This window comes from Benincasa hispida, chromosome 9, assembly GCF_027475165.1.
Source record: "Benincasa hispida cultivar pf3 chromosome 9, pf3_genome.v1.1, whole genome shotgun sequence".
NCBI classification, from domain to species: Eukaryota; Viridiplantae; Streptophyta; class Magnoliopsida; order Cucurbitales; family Cucurbitaceae; genus Benincasa; species Benincasa hispida.
In genome coordinates this window covers 13,562,560-13,582,343 of record NC_143486.1, presented here as the reverse complement: position 1 = coordinate 13,582,343, position 19,784 = coordinate 13,562,560, and the positions used below count along the sequence as shown (strand labels likewise).

General features: G+C 33.4%; 2 protein-coding genes across 5 annotated transcripts; both read right to left on the bottom strand.

Moving 5' to 3' along the window:
- Nucleotides 1-10,618: 10,618 nt before the first annotated feature.
- Nucleotides 10,619-12,789, bottom strand: LOC120085449 (interferon-activable protein). Its single transcript, XM_039041406.2, has 6 exons — nucleotides 12,514-12,789; nucleotides 12,348-12,400; nucleotides 12,058-12,113; nucleotides 11,460-11,945; nucleotides 11,083-11,260; nucleotides 10,619-11,004 (listed from the first exon to the last, which is right to left on the bottom strand). The coding sequence occupies exons 1-6, from the start codon at nucleotides 12,656-12,658 to the stop codon at nucleotides 10,849-10,851; spliced, it is 1,074 nt and encodes a 357-aa protein (XP_038897334.1). The 5' UTR covers nucleotides 12,659-12,789; the 3' UTR covers nucleotides 10,619-10,848.
- Nucleotides 12,790-14,897: 2,108 nt separating this feature from the next.
- On the bottom strand, nucleotides 14,898-18,700 carry BB (RING/U-box superfamily protein). 4 transcript variants are annotated; one of them, XM_039043335.2, is made up of 9 exons: nucleotides 18,437-18,700; nucleotides 18,038-18,141; nucleotides 17,549-17,729; nucleotides 17,228-17,459; nucleotides 17,010-17,047; nucleotides 16,600-16,644; nucleotides 16,155-16,282; nucleotides 15,571-15,679; nucleotides 14,898-15,473 (listed from the first exon to the last, which is right to left on the bottom strand). In XM_039043335.2, the coding sequence occupies exons 3-9, from the start codon at nucleotides 17,690-17,692 to the stop codon at nucleotides 15,399-15,401; spliced, it is 771 nt and encodes a 256-aa protein (XP_038899263.1). In that variant the 5' UTR covers nucleotides 17,693-17,729; nucleotides 18,038-18,141; nucleotides 18,437-18,700; the 3' UTR covers nucleotides 14,898-15,398. The 4 variants fall into 4 exon arrangements, with proteins under 4 accessions (XP_038899263.1, XP_038899262.1, XP_038899264.1 ...); XM_039043334.2 differs by having other exon boundaries at nucleotides 18,038-18,157; nucleotides 18,437-18,684; XM_039043336.2 differs by lacking the exon at nucleotides 18,038-18,141 and having other exon boundaries at nucleotides 18,437-18,694.
- Between the last annotated feature and the right edge of the window lie 1,084 nt (nucleotides 18,701-19,784).

Below are 19,784 nucleotides of genomic sequence, written 5' to 3'. Positions count from 1 at the left end.
ACTATTTATTGTAATAAATATCGATAACATTTTATTAATGATCGGTCAAATGTTATATTTACTATCTACGAATTTTAGGGCACAAAACCCAATACCTAAGATACTTGAGAATGTTCTTAACCGCATCCAGTGGTTGAACCCTGGATTGGACTGATAGCTATTGACTATTCCCATTGCATAACAAATGTCTAGCCTAGTGCAAAGCATAGCATACACTAAGTTGCCCACAGTTGAGGCATAGGGAATACGTCTCATATCCTCAACTTCTTGAGGTGTCTTAGGACACTGTTCCTTAGACAAGTGAACTCCATGCCTGAAAGGTAATAAACTCATCTTAGAGTTCTGCATCGAATGTTGAGTCAACATGTTGTCGCTATAAGTTGCTTGAGACAGAGTCAACATTCTATTCTTGCAATCCCTAATAATTTGGATCCTAATGACATATTGTGTCTCTCCTAAATCTTTCATTTGGAATTGGGCTGCTAGCCATTTTTTAATATCAGTAAGGTACTCTACATCATTTCCAATTAGTAGGATATCGTCCACATAAAGTACTAAGAAAGATACTTTAGCATTGATGATTTTTCTTGTAGTCAGAAGGTTCATCAATATTTTGATCAAAACCATAAGATTTGATTGCAGTATCAAATCTTATGGTTTTAATCAAAATTTTGATGAAAGTATCAAATCTAATGTTTCAATATCTGGACACCTGTTTCAACATGTAAATGAATCATTTCAGTTTGTAAACTTTTTGCTCCTGACCTTAGGTTACGAACCCCTCGGGCTGAGACATAAAAATGCTCTCTTCAAGATTATCATTCAGAAAGGCAATCTTGACATCCATTTTCCATATCTCATAAGTCCATAGCTTTGACCCATTGGTCCTTATCTACGACATTCGTTGCTTACAGGACAATGGATCCTCAATACCATCATCTGGTATGATAACTTGAGTTTCAGTTAAACCCAAGTAATGGTCAGGTTGTGACATAACCCTCCCACTGCGCCAAGGCACTCTCAAATATTGAGAAGGATGAGACTGACTTGAAGTGTTGACTTCTTCATTAACTTTTAATGAAGGACCAACTGTATCAACAACCCTTGTTGATTCTTCAGTAGCTTCATTTAATACTAATTTTCTTCGTGGTTTATAATCTCTCATATTATCTTCCTCCAAGAATGTAGCGTTTGTCGATACAAACACCTTGTATTCTTGAGGATTATAGAACAGACCACCTCTCGTTCTTTAGGGTAACCAAAAAATTGGCATAACCTTGAACGAGGTTCCAATTCTTGGGATTTGTCACTAGCACATGTGCAGGACAACCCCAGATTCGAAAGTAACGTAAACTAGGTTTACATCCCCTCCATAACTCGAAAGTTGTTTCAGAAACACTCTTCGAGAGGACATTATTCAAGATATGAGTTGTATCTCCATTACATATCCTCAAAACGAGCTAAGCAATTGGGCATAGTTTATCATAGAATGAGCCATGCCTAACAAGGTTTTATTTTACATTTCTGATACACCGTTCTACTGAGGTATACCAAGTGCTAAAAGTTGGGATTGGACTCCATGTTCTATCATATAGTCTTGGAATTCTAAATCCATGTACTCTCCACCCTGATCTAATTGAAATATTTTAATCGTTTTACCTAACAAGTTTTCAACTTCAACCTTATACTCCTTGAATTTTTCAAGGCCTTCAAACTATGTTCCATTAGGTATAAGTAACCATACCTCGAGTAATAATCTATGAAAAAGATGAAGTATTTGTACCCTCCTCGAGTTTTTACATTCATTGGACCACAAAGATCTCTGAATGTATGAGCTCTAAGGACTCTTTGGCTCTATAACCTTTTTTGCTAAAAGGTCTTTTAGTCATTTTTCCTTCAAGACGGGATTCACATGGAGGTAATGAATCATCTTCTAACCTACTTAAATATCCATTCTTTACCAATCTCACGATTCTATCGAGATTTATGTTACCTAATCTCAAATGCTAAAGATATGTGTTATTGTTACTTGGAGAAGTTCTTTACCTTTTTGTTTGAGTATTTTAAATTTTAAACATCTCATGATTTAAAATTGCTTTTGCTTCAGTTGGTCTTAACATATATAAGTCATTTTCTAATTTTTCTGAATAAATCATCACACCATTTTTCATAATGAATGCTTCATTAGATGGAAAATAAACTAAATAAGATTGTTCAATTAAACAAGAAATAGATACAAGGTTCCTCTTAATTTTGTGAACTATATACAAATATTCCAAAATTAAGTATTTATTTCTTAAAAAACAACTTAGTAGCTCCCACTGCACGAGTTGAAATGGCGTCTCTCATTCCAACCTTGAGCATCATTTTACCCTCATCGAGTTGCTGAAAGGAACTAATTCCCTGTAAAGAAGAACATACCGTTGGGATTGGTGTCCTAAATCTCTTGTATTCTTATAGTTTGTAAACATTGTATAAAAAGTTTGTTATCAATAAATAATTGTTATTTTATAAGTATACACTCAATCCAATAAACTAAAGATCCTAGATTATTTTATGTAATTTAAACAAGTATGTAGAGACATACAAGTGGATCTTGTTTAAATAATAACCTAAACAGTCTGTAGTAGATGGATAAGATTGGGTACCTTATCCTAGATCCTGGGGACACTACGGACATGACCCACTTTGTAGGTGCTACAAGTGTTTTAAAATGCTATAAATGATCTGATTCTGATCATTCATATGGAGACATGTGAGCGTAGGTATCCTATACAAAGAGTTTATATAAGATTAGACCACGAAATGATTAGTCTCGTTATATAACATCATTAATAATAAAGACTTACATTTTACTAGGATGACCATAGGTGACATAACCTGAATTCTGAGTGAGTTATGAACTCCTGCTCATGAAGGCGGTTCTTTGATTTGTATGGGTGTGAGTGGCCAGATTGCCAACTCAATAAGTCTACCATTTTGGGGATTCGTCTGACTGGAGAGTTGGGAGCACAACTACATAATAAAAAATTCATTCATTCCCTAATGTTGGGGTAACTAGATAAATTTCTCTGTTAAGAGCTGATTTCGGGGCTTGAACATAGTGGCCACACCCTCTCCTGGCCCCAGAAGAACTTGATCATAATTGGACTATGACTTATTGTTAATTAAAGAAATTAGTGATACTTAAAGAGTTAGATGTAACTATATTAGCAAAACGAAAATTTTGACCTAGTTGTACTTACGAGGAATTTGTGAAGGATCATCGTACTGTTGATTGGTTATATCCAATGGACAAAGAAATATATTTGTAGTGCAAAAAGTGCAGCTCTCGGTCTTTAGTGGAATGATCGACAGTTAATGGAAGTTGGGTAATTTAATTAAAAAGTTTAATTCATTATCCAAGTATCATTAGAGCTTCAATCTAGGTCCATAAGGTCCCCTTTGTAACTCAACAAGAATTTAATTGAAAATTAATTTTAGATTAATTTGAAGTGCTCAAATTAATTGAGAAAATTAATTACATGTGATATAATTAATTAAATTAATTATATATGTGATATAATTAATATAATATATTTGATACATTATGATATAAGGTAATATAAGAGAAATTTGAATATGATTCAAATTATATGGATGAGATTCGTATAAGTGAATTTAGTATAAATGTGATTTATTAAATGTCATGTATGGTTGAGAGAAAATAAATCTATAGGTTATATTGTATTTGATATAATATGTAACTATAGATTATGTGTTATATGGGATATAACATATAGTTAATATACATATAATAAGGTTGTTATTATATGTATAATTATAATTATTATTAATTTATTTTAAATTAAATTAATATTATTTTAATTAAAGGGAGCGAGTTACAACTCCTCTCCCTAATTCTCTTAGTCCATACGTGTAGTGTGTGGGAGTTGTGGAATGAGTGGTCATTCTTCATTTTTCTCCTTGGATTCTTGGAAGAGCTGTTCTTTACAGAAAAATCTCAGAGAAAGGTTCTCTGAAAAATCCTCTCATTCCCTCTTCCAAATCAAAAGCAAAGCCCACAACTCCTGCCAATTCTTAACCCTAAAGAATACAGAAGGTTCAATTTGTGGTGGTGTCCCAATTGGAAGAAGAGATCGTGATCTGTTCGAGGGAGTTTGTGAAGAATTTGTTCTTCAAAGGTAAGTCTTTCTTCTCCTTTCCCTTTTGAAAAGCATGTTGTAAATTTAATTTTAATACATAATCTCTTCTTCTTAATTCTATAACTTTGTAAATTCTGTAAAATACAAAATTGGGATCAATCCCCGCTTTTCACTATGTAAAACCTTCGATAGTTTTCCCTTCACAGACATGATTAGTGACTCCCGAATCAAGTGTCCAAGCATTATGGTTATTTTCCACTAAACAAGTTTCTAGAACCAGTAAATCATATTTACCTTCTTTATCTTTCTTCTTCTCGGCAAGGTACTTGGGGCAATTGTGTTTCCAGTGACTATCCACATTGCATTGGAAGGACTTGCTCTTGTCGGGCACCTTGACCCTACTCTTGCCTTTTCCAGCAACGAGAGTCTTCCCCTTCCTCCTTTATTTTTCTAGATCTTTTTATAACCAAAAGATGAAGAAACAAACTTATTTCCAGAGGATGAACCCTTGTGGAACTTCTTGGAATGAGCAACATTTATTTCTCATTCTATCGATCCTTTACATTTCATAAGAGTCTGATAAGTCTGTAACTCATTCAGGAGGGTAGTCATAGTGTACTCTATTTTATTCATAACCGCATTACTATTAAATTGGAGGAAACTCTTCAGAAGAGATCCAAAATAAAGGACACCTGAGTTTGCTCGTCGATGTCCGTGTCGTTCATCTCGACAACATTGAATTATACCATCAGATCGAGATCAAGAACATGTTCTCTCACTAACTGGCCTTCCTTCATGTGTGCATCATAAACGTATTTGAGGGCCTCGTGCCGGATTTGAGAGGACGGTTGTCCAAACATCTCCTAGAGGGAGTTTATGATCTGACATGCAGTGATCATGGCCTTGGTATTTTTTGGTAAGAACGTCAAGAAAACTTGCCAAGATATAGACACGGGCCTTGTCATTGGCCTTTGTCCAACGGTCATATGTTCGATTTTATGCCCTAAAACTCGTAGTTAGTAAATGTTATCAATTGATCGTCATCAATAAAGAGGTATCAATGTTAATTGAATAAATGTTATTGATTGTGTTGTATTCTATTTTGTCTTAATAACCCTAAAGTCAATAAACTGACATTCAAGGATGTCTTATGAGTCTTGAACTGTATGTGGAGACATATAGGGATCAATGTTTAAGAAACAACCTAAAGGGTCTATGGTATAGGAATAAGGTTGGGTACCTTATCTTGGTGACACTATGGATACGACTCACTTTGTATTTGATACAAACGCAATGATCCAACACATTCGTGTAGGTGACACGCGAGTTGGGGTAACCTATGCAATGAGTTTGCATAAGATCGGACCGTGAAATAGTAACCACTAGATGTAACGCCGCTAACTAGTTTGGTTTATATTTCAATTGGATGACCTAGGCAACTTGGTCTTAATCCTGAGTGTATTATGAACTTCTGTTTACAAGGAATTGTCCTTTGATTTATATGGGTGAGAGTGGCAAGTTTGCCGACTCAATAAGGCTACCATGTTGGGGACAAGACCGAGTGAGGAACTGGGAACATAACAATATAAAATGGAATACTTCTTCTCAACTTCAGGATAAGTAGATGAGTGTTCCCTTAAGTGGTGTCTTCGGGACTTGAACAAAGGGTCTTACCCTCTCCTTAGCCTAAGTGGAGTTTTTGTTTATTGATTTGACCATAAATAGGTTGTTTATTAGATGAGCACTGGTACTTAAGAATATAGAGGTAACCCAAGGGTAAAATGGTAATTTGACCCAATTGATGTTATTGGTTATATCTGTGGATACATAAATATATCTATAGTGCGAAAAGTATAGCTATCAGTCTTTAGTGGAGTGCCCGACAGTTAATGAATACTGATTAATTTAATTAAAGAGTTTAATTAACTAATCTCATATCATTAGAACTTCTAATTTGTATGTCCATAAGGTCCTATTGTTAGCTCACTAAAGAAAAAGATGAATAATTTGAATTGTTCAAATCAATTGATGGAATAACATATTAATGAGATTAATATGATATGGTTAGTTATAGACCTGATCTATAATTAAGAGAGAAATATTTGAATAGAATTCAGGTATTAAATTCTTATGAATTTGATTCATAAAGAATTAATTAATTAATTTTGAGAAGTGGAGGCAAATAAACATATGATGTTTATTAATTAATAAAATGTATATATTAAATTAGATTTAATATGATTATTTACTTAATGGGCTAATTAATTAAATAATTGTTATTTAATTAAATTAGTCCTAAGGGTAATCTTGGAAAGTTATAGAGGAGGTCTCCGTATAAATTTGTTATTTTTCCCAAATTAGGGTAAGGGATTCATTTGGTGAAGTGAAACTCTAGCCTCCAAATTAATCTCCTCTCAAAATTTCCCTTCTCCATATTCTCTATTCTTCTTCCTCATCGTAGGTGTAGAGACCACTCTTCTACCCTTGGATTCCTAAGAGAATAATGAGGTCTCACTTACGATTGTGTCCATTGTTCTTTAGAGAATCGTTCCGAAGAAGACGACGAGGAAATCACGAAGAGTTAGGGAATCAAGAAGGTATGTGATATTCTTCTTCCCCTTTCTTACTCTTCAATTAGCATGTTGGTTTATTACATATTTATCCCCTGTTTGGTTCCATTTTCTATGCTGATTTTGTTTCATTTAAATCAAAAAATTGAAATAAGAGACATTCACACACTTCCGCTCAGGATTCAATTCCTTCAATTGGTATTAGAGTCAATTTCTTGCATCTTCGTTCTTCATATTTTTTAAGTAAAAATTATATTAAAGGTGGAGTTTTAAATCTGCATTTTGAATGAAGATTTGCAAGACTGGACATCTTCAATTTTGGCACTTAGATTACTTTTAATGTGATTAAAATATAAGGGTCCATTGTATTTTTTAGGCATTTTAATTCTTGCTTTGAGTTTATAAGTCCATGTCAATCAAAAGGGAAAATGTTGTTTAAGAGATTGGGAAAAATGGAGGAGTCTGGGGTAAGTTCGGAGTAAAAAACACATAAAAGAGGGGCATTTTGCCTTTCAATGCCGCAATGCTGCAATTGTAGTGTTACAACGTTGCGAGGCAAGGCGCAACGCGAAGGAGTCGTAGCATCGCAATGCTGCCCCTTGGTGTTGTGACTTTACGAAGTTTTAACTGAGAAAAGCACCCTTGCCTTAGAATTGCCCTTCTCCCATGCAATTTAGGTATATCTTAGATCGATAACCGAGCCAGTGTAGGGCAAAGAGGAATTGAGAGTTAGACTGTTACCTTTCCACTAGTTTTAGCCTTTAAATAAATTAAAACTTTGTAGTCTTTTCTTTTATGACTTTGCAAGAAAAAGACATTTTCTCTTCAAAAAGAAGTTTCAACTTGGGATGTTTTTAAATATAGAAAAATGAACCAAAATATTTACAAAATATAACAAAAATTTAGGACTATCAATGATAGATACTAATGGATTTCTATCAGTGTCTATTAGTAACATTGATAGACACTGATAGAAGTCTATCAGTGTCTATCTTCTATCAGTGTCTATCAACGTCTATAATTGATATTTATAACATTTTGCTATATCTTGTAAATATTTTCAATAGTTTTACCATTTGAAATAATTTCCCTTTCAACGTTTTGTTAACAAAATTTAAATTTCTAAATGGGTGTTTATATCATTACTTTCTTAATTGTTGAGAAAAGAGATGAGAATCATATTTTTGTGTAAGACAATTGAGCATATAAACAATTCGAAAAATTGAATGAAAGTTTTGAATAGTCTCAATAAACAATAAACAAATTCATCTTTTGCTTGAATGAATGCATATTTCTAGTTTTTAACTTGCTCGAGAAGACCAAGAGCTAAGTTGGTGGTATTTTGATAGGTCTTGAAAAGAGTTATGATTTCTATGTTAATTCCCTCAATTTTATCTTAATTATTTGCTTAAAATGTCTATTTTGTAGGTAAAATCTAATTCCGACACTTTTGGAGTCGTTACGAGAAGTTTCAAGCTTAATGAAGTCAAAAGAATCAACTTAGAAGAAGAAAAAACGCAAACTACCATTCTACCACTCAAAAGAAACAAATTTACACACTTCAACACCACGCAGAGCGTCGCAACGCTCTCTCTCCATAACTAGGTCCAATGCTAGCTCAACGCTAAAAGATAGAATGCACCAAAATACTACAAAACAGGGCAGTGTCGCAACGCTATACCCAACATTGCAATGCTCCAGAAATTGATAAAAATAAAAAAAATAAAATGGGCACGCGCCTCGCGCAAGCCAGCGTCGTAGTGAGCGTCATCGTAGGGTCGCAACGTTGTAACCCTCATCAGATATATGCTTCGATTTTTCCAGTTTTCAAAAGGAGAGAAGATATTATTTTTTGATAGAGAGAATTTTGGATCAAAATTCTGAGAGAAAAACCCTCGAAATTTGTTTGTTTTGAGAGATTTCTTATAAAATTCACAAGTCTTTTTGTGAATTGCTTCATATATTGCATCAATTTTTTAATGGATTCCTTCAAGACATCTCAATTTATGGCTAGGTAAGTAACTTTCTTGGGAAATCTTTAGTCTAGGTTCAAATTCTTGAGATCTTTTGTGTAATTTTCTTGAATTTTCTGCATTCTTGAATATTCTTGTGATGAGTTTGAATAGAAATTAACGGAAAAAGAGTTGATGCCTTGATTCTATTAGAATCTTGTTAGTTGGCATTATTGCATAATAATAAGATAGGTTGCAAAAAATAAGTTTTCTTGATTTAATTAGGACTTCTTTTCTAAAAATTAATTCTTGAACTTCTTAATATAAATATTTAATTAGGACAAATCCCTAACATGGTAGGCATATTAAGTCGGCGAATCTGGCTACTCTCACCCATACAGTTCAAAGGACTGGCAAGAGCTCACAACTCACTCAGGATTAAGGTTAAGTAACCTATAGTCATCCTCGTGAAATGTAAGTCTCTTCAAGTAACAGTGTTATAAAGAGAGTCTAATCATTTCGTGGTTCGGTCTTATACAAACTTTTTGTACAAGATACCCCACTCACATGTCTCTACATGAATGATCAGGATCATATCATTTGTAATACTTTACAAGAGTTGTAACAATTACAAAGTGAGTCGTATCCATAGTGTCACTAGGATAAGGATTCAGCCTTATCCATATATGACTGACCATTCAGGTTATTACTCAAACACAATCCACTTGTATGTCAACCACTTACATATTTAAGTTACATTAAATAACCTTGGATCTTAATTTATTGGATTTGAGTTAATGCAAACTAAATGTTAAATAAAATAATTTTTATTTTATTAAATAAATAATTCGTGTACAAATAATTTACAAACTATGAAACCCATGAGATTTAGGGCATCAACCCCAACACATATGCTGTCAATTCCATGTCTTCTTTTTTTCTTGTGCAGTCATAGATTCTGGGAGCTCTGATGGATCAATGAGGACCTTGTGAGCCTTTTGCTAACTGAGTAAGACTCTGATTCTGGCCTTCCAAAAGGCAAAATCACCCTTTCCATCGAATTTTTCAATCTCCATTCTTGCCACTGCCATATCAGGTAAGGTTCTGAATCTTGATCCTCTAAGATTTACTTTCTTGATGTCAAAGATGTCTCTTATACCGCTTTTGTTGGGTTGTGATTGCAGATTTTCTTATATGAGGCCTAAAACAATGAGTGTATTCTAAAACAAAGAAGCGCAAGAAGCAAATAACCCAAAATTGAAATGGGTTGGTAGAATGAAAAGGAGGAAAAGAGACCACGATGCAGAGACTTCAGCTAGACACGTGGAAACAGAAGCAAAAGAATCACTTTGTGAGTTCTCCCTTTCTCTCTCTACTCTCTAAGCTTCAAACTAATTCTCTCTTTCTCACTTCTTTAATTGAGAGGTTTGTTTTTTTAACTTGCATGAAATGGAAAAGAAGAAGGAAAGGAAGAAGAACACAAGAGTTTACGTGGTTCGACCAATAAAAAGTCTAAATCTACAAGAAGATAAAAAGCTTGAAGAAATTTTTCAGATCAACAGAAATTTTAGTTTATGTCTATTTAAATATCTTCTGATTCTTCTCTTTTAATAGTTGTAGAGATCAATTACATAAATGATTTAAAACAGAAAACTAAAATGTAAAAAGTAGTCATTGGATTTATCTTCTACACATAAACACTTTATTACCAAAAATGTCTTATTCAATATTCTCACTTTTTTTTAATTCAACATGTAAAGTTGAAAAGACTTACCTCCAACTTCTTGATCAAGAATTTCAAAGGTATGCTCTTAAACCACAGGTGGCCTCTAATATTCATAATTGAGAGGCAAACCAAGATCAAAATCATATGAAATCCAACACCAAAATCATATACAAATAGAGACGCAACATTTCCAGCAGCAAATCAAGGGAAAAGTCCATACACAGCTTCCTCTAAACAATGTTATTATATTGTAAAAAGAATAATTTTGCTGTTCATTGAAACTCAATTCAAGAAAATTTGTTTCGTTGCTAAAAATGCTATCTTATCAACAAGGAACTCCCCCCATTAGTCTGTAGCTTATAAGACACGGTGGTTATAAAGACACAGAGAACAACACAAAAAGAATGAAAGAATAATCTGAACGAATGCCTTTAGCTCAAGTCTTCATAGACTTCTTAGTTGGAAAGAGTGCAAGGCTTGAGAAACCAAAGAACATCCAATGCTCTTGCTTCTTTTTCACCAACAGCAGAAGTAATGGCTTTAACTCTCTCAGAAAAAACCCCTTTTGTCACCTCCTTTACCTCCTCCATTTCTACAATGGTTTCCTTCTCCTAATAGAAAACACACATGATCAATCAGACAGAGAAGTTTGAGGAGCCATAATAATAACTCATGGTTGCATTGCATACCTTTATTCTAGATCTTGACGATTTTGAAGCAGGGATTTTGTTCGGTGCACGTACATTGGAAAAGCATTGAGGAGAAGGTGGATTGGTTCGGATTTGCAGCGCATTGTCCTCTCTTTTGTGCCATACTTTCTCCAAGTCCAGAGGAATCAGGACATTTTCGCTGTTTGCCACAGTTTTGCTGCATTAAATTTTGTATAAACTCCATCATTGGCTAACACAACAAAACATAGTCTGACATAGGTTTAAAACCAAAATGGTACTTTCTTATTAGGCACATGATTCACAGACACACATATACAATAACATAGCAAGTCAGGCACACTGCATAAACTGAACCAAAAGTCTAAAAACAAGAAGATTGAAAACAAATTACTCACATATTGATCCTTTCCTTTTGCTTTACACTATTACTGATTGATCCATCAGATTTCTTTATACTGAGTTCACCAAATGGCTTCCTCTCTTTCTCCTTCTTTTCAAGGTTATTCAAATCCTTCGACGAAACCTCCTTCTCTACACATTTCTTCTCACCCTCAACACCATTCTCCACAGCTGATTGCTTAACATTCTCTCTCTCCCTTACCCTAATCGCCATTCTCTTTATCTCATTACAAAACTCTGTAATTTGGTTCAGAATATCTCGCCCTGCAAATAAGTTCCTTGCTGAAAGTGTGCTTTTCAGGGATGGTGCCCCATTATTGTTCTTCCGTTGCCCATCATCCATCAATGGCTTCTTCTCAGCGCTTGATTTGATCTCTGCCTTAGTGGCTTTGACTGTGTGGCTTTGAGGCGTTGAAGAATTGGGATTCTGATTCTCTTTGTTTGAGGATTGTGGAGGCCCTCTTCTCTTCAACCTTCCATCTCTGAATTAACCCCAAAAAAAGAAATAAGAAAAACCCCCAGATCTATTTGGAATGAAGAAAATCCAACTATGAAAGTTGCTAAAACTGAAACTGTTATGATAAATTACAGTACCTTCCTACCCGATCACTGGATTGAAGAGTATCAGTGCTATAACCCGGGCTTGTAAGCTTCCAGAAAAGAACAAGCAGTAAATTTAGGAGAAAAGAACATTCAAGGCAAAGAAGAAGAAGAAAAAGAAGAAGAAGAAACTTGTGTGCCCTAATTTGATCAGATTAGCTCAACTCAGCTCAAATCAGAAATTCCAACCAAATCTGCAAAATCTTGACATTCTTTCCGTTTGATCCAATCAAACAGTACGAAATCAAAGAACAAGAGAGAGAAAGAGAGAGATAAATCGATACCTTCGAAGGAGTTACTCGAAGTAACTCTTCAGCCGTCTTTGGATGCTTACAATCTACACAGAACCAAAAGAAAACAAAAACATCATTAACTAAAAACCAAAAGAACTCACAGAAAAGAGTTTGAAATTCAAGAATAGAGATCGATCGAGCGAAAAGGGAATCTCACCGGGTCGACAAAACCAGGCCTCATCATCCACAGAGTCGTGGATCGCGGTGAAATCAACCCATTTGGGGGCGTTAATGTGCTCGTACAATTCGTCCTCTACGAATCTCCACTGAACATTTTTCCAGTCGACTTTTGCTGGTTCCATTATTGGTCTTGAGAAGATGGAGAGTGGAGGAGCTCTGAAGAAGAAGAAGAAGATGAAGAAGAAGAAGAAGTGACCGTTGTGCTGGAGAATTCTCTACGTTTTTTGTGAACGTTTTTGTGGGCAGCTTGCTGGTTCTGACCGTTGGAGGGGTTTTTTTTTTATTTTATTATTTAATTATAAATAAAATTGTCAGGTTATTGGGCTTTTAACTATTTGGGCCGGTTGGGCTTGGCCCATAAACTTTGTTTTTTTGCCGATTTCATGGGAAATTTAAAAAAATAAATAAATAAAGAGATTTATATGTAAAAGACCTATATATATTAAGTTAATATCTTGAACATTTCACTTTAAAAAAAAAAAAAAAAAAAAAACATATTGGCCTATATCCATGCATATATTCTCTCTCCCATAATTTCATCCATTTCTTCCTCTTATCTCTCTCTTCTCCTCCCTCTCCCTCTCTTTTCTCCTTCCGACTGTGTGAGTTGCAGGCGATAGATGACGGCATGGGGCGAATTGATGGCTTGGCATGTGATGACACGAATGATTGGGACAAATAGATGACGCAGATGGCATGGGGCGAATCGACGGTGATGGGTTGAACATATCGGTCGACAAAACAGTGGGGCGAGCAAATCCAGTTGACGACGACGGGGGGAGAGATCCGTAGCAACCATGGTTGAAGAAGAAGAAAAGATGAAGATGGACTTTATTGTTTCCTATTTTATATATATATAACTTTTTTTTTTAGCTTTCGTAGGAAATTTGATATATACTATGATATATGTATTCGTTTATTTGATATAAACGAGTATTTTTTGTTTATTTAGATTTATTGTTTATGATATATATATATTGTGGTGTAAATGAAATTTATGAAAATTTATATATTGTGATATATTTTATATATTGGTTTATACTGTGATTTATGTTAAGCATTGAGTTATTCTCTAATTTATAAACTGTAGTATATTTCATATATTAATTAGAATATTTTCAAATACCTAAAAAAGATGTTCTAAGGTATATTTAAAATAATCATGAATTCATCAAAATGTTCTAAAGTATATTTAAAATAACTAATAATTCGTAAAAAAAAACAAAAAAAAAATAAATTGATATGTGAAAACCTACGTAAATAGAAAATAAAATTTCAATAAATACATTTTTTTAAAAAAAGTGAAAAATAAAAAACAAAAATAAAAATGCATTCTCTCTCTTTATAATATATGTATTTTTTCTCTCCATTCATTAAAGTAGCTTTGAATAGATACATATATATATACATACACACATATATATACACACATATATATACATATATATATATATGTATATAAAAGGGTAACACGGTCCAGAAATAATACTAAAAGACTTTTTTTTAAAAAAATCAAATTTAAACATGTTTATGAAAATATATAGTAAAAAATAGGTTTTTATGTAAAAATCCCAAAAGTAAATTTATAATTGAGGGTCCGTTTCTTTTTTGGTGTGAGTTTATAATTGGAGCTTAAATCAAAATTTTGATTTCTATTATTGGACTATTGTTCAAAGTTTTCAATTAAATTAATTGTATTATGTTAGAAGCTACATGAATATAGCTAAGTGATAATTGATATATACTTTTTCAATTTAAATATCATTTTGATCATTATACTTTGGAGTTTGTTTAATTTCAAGTCTATATACTTTTAAATGTTCAATTTTAGTTCTCGTACTTTCAAATATTAAATTTAGTCTTTATTGCTAGTTTAGTGTTGTTTTTTTTATAAAAAAAAATTGTGATCTATTAGAATAAAGAAATTTGTGATCTTTTAGAATTTTCACAACTTCGGAAAAATGAAATACATACCATATTTACTTGCATTAAAATTATTACTATTAATTAGCCAATTTTTAAAAAGAAAAAAGTTCAAAGGACTAGATTTAATGTTTATTGAAAGAAAGTATAGAGACAAGTAGATATTTGAACATGAGAGACTAAAATCAAAGAAACCTCTAAAGTATGGAGACCAAAATAGTATTTTAACCTTTATTTTGAAGTTCAAATCTTCCATTTACATATTTGTTGATAATATGATTTAGCCGAATAAGGAATAGAAGAAAGTGATGTGTTCTTCAAGTAGCTATAAACAAATCAAGTTTATTATGAAATGAAACTACTTATGCGCATGTGTATAAATACAGCCTTCTAGCTTAATTTTATTCTCTAATAATTTCCAGATAAAATGAAATAAAATACAGAAAATAAATTAATTATTAAAATTAAAAAATTATCACTCACTATTTCTTTTACAAAACTTGAAATAAATGACCAAATGAATTCATGGTCTATTACTAACAAAAGTCACTTAGATTGAACAAATATGTAACTTGAACAATTAGATTAGATCCAAGACGTCTATATTAACCTAATCTAACTCACCCCAACCTACGAACATCCTCATTCAATGCAGTTTGACACGACCCTCAATCCGAAAAATGACTACAAAATAAGCTAATCTTAATCTAAGAAAATAACTAGACTTCAATCTTCAGGCTACGCAGTTGACAAGTTAAAAGAGGGGTACACTTTTCTTTCTGTGAGCATAGGGCAAATGTGGGGAGAGAGAGATTAAGGATTAGAGAACTTAATTCACTTAGTTAAGTAGAGATGTACAAAATGGGGGAAAGAAATGAAAGTGAGAAGGCAAAAATGGGAAAAGATGAATGAGGAACAAAATGTTAGAGCTTCCAAAATCTACTGTCGGTTATCGTTTCCTGATGCATTCATGCTTCCATCTCCGAACACCTCGATGTTGCAGATCGGACATATCTGATAAACACGAAGATGATGTGGCGAGATAAAATATCAAGTTAGATCAGAAATTGTGGAAGTATAAAGACATGAGAAAGCCAAGAAAACAACTAACTTTGTTGATGGTCAGCCATTTGGTTATGCATTTGTTGTGGTAAAAATGCTTGCAGGGTAATTTTATTTGTTTGTCCCCTCTCTTGTACCTCATTTGGCAAATCACACATCTGCGGTCCAAAGAAAGCAAGTACAATCAAATATTGAAGAAAGATTCCAAGGATAAACACCGTACCGGGAAGGTACCGAGATGTTAACACCTACTTGTACCAAGACCTATAGTCAGCAACTTGAGATGCAACTTCAATAGCATGATCATACCCAAAAGAGTGCATCTCATATAACTGTCTTATTTGTAAGATTTGTTAAGAGGTTCAAGTTCGACATTGCTACACTTAAAAACAGAAGAAACCAAGGTGAATGGATTCATTAGACTGTATTAACTCCTGTACTATGACAGAAATATGGATCCATATGACTTTAGAGTAGGCACATCAGAAACAAGCATCAATTGTGTTATGACAATGTCGTACATCTCGATTCGTAGAAACTGTTGTCTAAATTGACAGGAATGTCCTTATATATCCACCAAGTGCACTAACATAGTGCAAGATAACTCAAATGCAACTTAAGTAAAAATTGTACCTCTCCTCGGGCTTTTTTCTCGAGAAAAAGCTCGTTAATTTGAATCGCGCAGTCGGAAGCAAACTTATTTGTTCTTCAGAAAGACCCCGACTTTCAGTTCCAACTGATTCACCTAAGTCCAACAGTTCCTGTCAAAGACGATCCACACAGTCATGGCTAAAGACAGTCCCTTTGTCTCTTCTTTTGACACAGTAAACTTCTATGAATCCCATTTATTTGACAACCAACCATAGATAATATGGCCATAAGAAACTAGGGGCTTGTTGATAATTGAGCTAAAACCTTCTCTTTAAAGCAAAAATAATCACGTGCTTGGTAAATCATCGGTTTCAAGTGTACAACAACCTCAACTTCTATAGGGCAATCAATTGCAGATCTACAGAACATTTCTTAAAACAACTTCTTAAACAAATCTGGCTTCTAAATGAAAGAGTTGAAAGCATACCTCATAGGTCATGTGGTCAGGATCAATCTCATCTTGCCATGTAACCTGAAGAGACGAACAAAAGAAGATGGATTCAATGAGCCCTAAACCAAAGTAGTACCTATTCTCATAGAGCAAAAGCAACGAAATTTGGTCGGGCAATAAATTGATCATAAAGAGAAACATTTTGACATGAAAAACTAAAACTTGAGGTGAAAAGAAATTCATCACCCATATAACTTCAGAATGATAACATCTGAACATTCTACAACCTTTGACGATAATAAGATTTGTACTATAATTCATTATTTAACGAATAACTTAAAACAGTCCCGAATAACTTTTCGATTAAGCCACAGTTCATAAAAGGTATTAAGTAGATGATGGTCATAACAGAAAAGGACGCATATTGTGGAATCAAGGAGACATACTTGAGAAGTACTGGTCTCCTCCTGATGGCTTAAATCACCTACAAAACAGGAAAACAAGTAAAAAAATGCTGATAATATCCACTATTTTTGTGTTTCTCAAACATTTTCAACAATTCAACTCATCAATGTGATAACAACAAGCTCGATGATAGTATTCAAAAGTATGGAATAAACAGACTCAGAATCAGATTTGTCACAATCAGATTTGTCACACTTACATTCTTCTGGTATAGAATGAGCATCTACAACATCCTCCTCCACTGATGGAGCATATGTTGGTTCGGGAATTTCGACATTCGCCACTGAAGTAGGATACTCCCATTCCCTTTCACCAACATCCATTGAAGGTGGTAAATGGTGACTTTCCTCCGAATGGCCATAATAAGTATTCCCATGATCAGATACTCCAAATTTGTAACATTGCATATTCATTGACCAGTAAGCATTTCCCTGAGAAACAAATTATCATACGTTTCCAATATTACTATTTTCTCAACTGACAAACAAATTATATCAGCTTTTCACGGCCGCTTCATTACCTGATCGAGCAATGGTACAGCATTGCCATAAGCAGGTACTTGATGTTGGTGAAGCCCTTCAAAGAAATCCATGAAGCTCTCCGTAACTGTGTAAGGAAACCCGGTGTCGATATAATGTACTTCCATTTGTCTATCTTCATTCATCTTAAGCAGCAGTCAACAGTAGAATTTGCAAAACTAACTGCAAAAATACCAAAAGAAAGAACATATCAAACAAAAGGAAAAATGAAATGAACTTAAAACCTACATTGCCAAGGCTTTGGAAATTTCAAGCAAAATGTGATTATCCTTCCATAGAATGAACTCATCCAGAACAATCTGTTTGGTTGCTAAGAAAACTTAGGGGAAAAGGTGAGAAAGCTAAGCAAATTGCAGATTTGAAATTTTCATTCTAATGAAATAGGAAACAGGCCCTAAAACACTCGAAGACTTAAAAACAAAAACAAAAAACAAACATTAACATTACACAAAACCAAATGACAAACTTACATTTAGCTTCTTTAGTCTCCAAAAATGAAAAAACAAGGCAAAATCCTATGATTTTTCTTTCTGGATAGCCAAACAGAAACTCCCCCAAGAAACCTCTTCACACTCTGACAGAGGAAAAATCTGAGGAATTAGACAAATGTAGACAGACGAGTATAAAAGATGTTAGAGAATCCTAAGAATCAGATAAATGCAGACAAATGAACAAAAAAATAAACAGGTACAGATCCCAGTATTCATTAGAATCTTCATAATATTCAAAAAAAAAAAAACACAGCAAAAAAAGAACAAAAAATGTAGAAAACAGAAAAAAGGCTTCTTCTCCTAAAACTTAACAAACAAACAAACAATAAGAGCTTGAGAAATGAAGTAGAATGGAAGCTTGAGAAATGGAGGATGGACCTTAAACTCTCTCTCTAAAACTCCTTTTTTTTTTTTCTTCTGATTCTCTCTCCCCAAAACTCTTGATTACTGGCAGAGTTTTAGCAGAGAGAGATGAAAATGAAAGGAAATGGGGGTATGGTTTTGTGTTCCCTTTCTTTCTCTGTTCTTCAATTTGTTTTCTGGCTATAATCCATTTTTTCCATCTCTGTGCAAGTGAAGGTTTTTAAGCTAGTTGATGGGCTTTGAAATCTTCTTCAAATGGCAAATGGGTATTTTGAAGTTTCTTTTTTTCCTTTTTACTTCTATTTATTTCGATAAACTAAAGAGAGAAAAAAATTATAATTTTCTCGGAAAAATAAATTAACAAAAGGGTGGTCCACTCTATGTTCTTGGCCTCATTTTATCTTATTTTATTTTCTTGCTGGCCAAACATGTTTTTATGTCAGAAACACTATTCAAGAAAAATAAAATAAAATTGACAAAAGAAAAACATAGATAAAGAGAGAGAGATATTGACGTGAATTATACTGTAGAATTTTAGTGGAAATAATATATAAATTCAATGAAGATATAACTATAGAAATAAAAAAGTAGAAAAATAATCAAATAATTTCCTTCGAGTTTTCTCTCTCTCTTCTTTATTGTCTCCCTTGGGAACTTGAGATATCACCAATGTTTTTTATTTCCTTTTTCTTTTTCTTGCATTAAAATAAAAAATTACCATTTTTTAGACTTTTTTTCATGGAAGCAGAAGCTATTCTAGTTGGCAGAGAGCATGTTACAGAGATTAGGAATATCCCAAGGAACCATGAAGGGAAAAAAATGATATTTTTCTAAGAAAATGGCATGTAAAAAAAATATTTGGATACATTTCGGACTCTACCTATTTTTATGTAATCCACGCAAATGTTACATCGTAAGTTGTCATGTGAGATTTTTTTTTTTAAATGTTTACTTTTTTATGATTCAAGAGAATGCATGAAAATAGATACAAGCAAAAAAAAGAAAGGAAGAGTAAAGCCATTGCAACAGCTGGTGGAGCTCAGCTGAGGTGAGACTGAGAGACAGGACAGCCAACATCAGACCAAAAAATAAAATAAACTAAAGTTTTGTTTCTAAACTTACTCTTTATTTAATCCCTCATAAGTCCTTACAACTTTAAGGTTGTTTTTATGTCTATATACATATGTAGTATTAGAACACATGAGTTTTAAACAATGCGTCAATATGCCAATATGAGCACAATAGTTCAACGGGTAAGCCGCATTTTTCTCTTTTTTGAGATCCGAATTTTGAATTTTCCTTGAGAAATAAAATTTTGTTCATATAAACATAGTTCAACTTATCAAGATACTTACTTACCTCC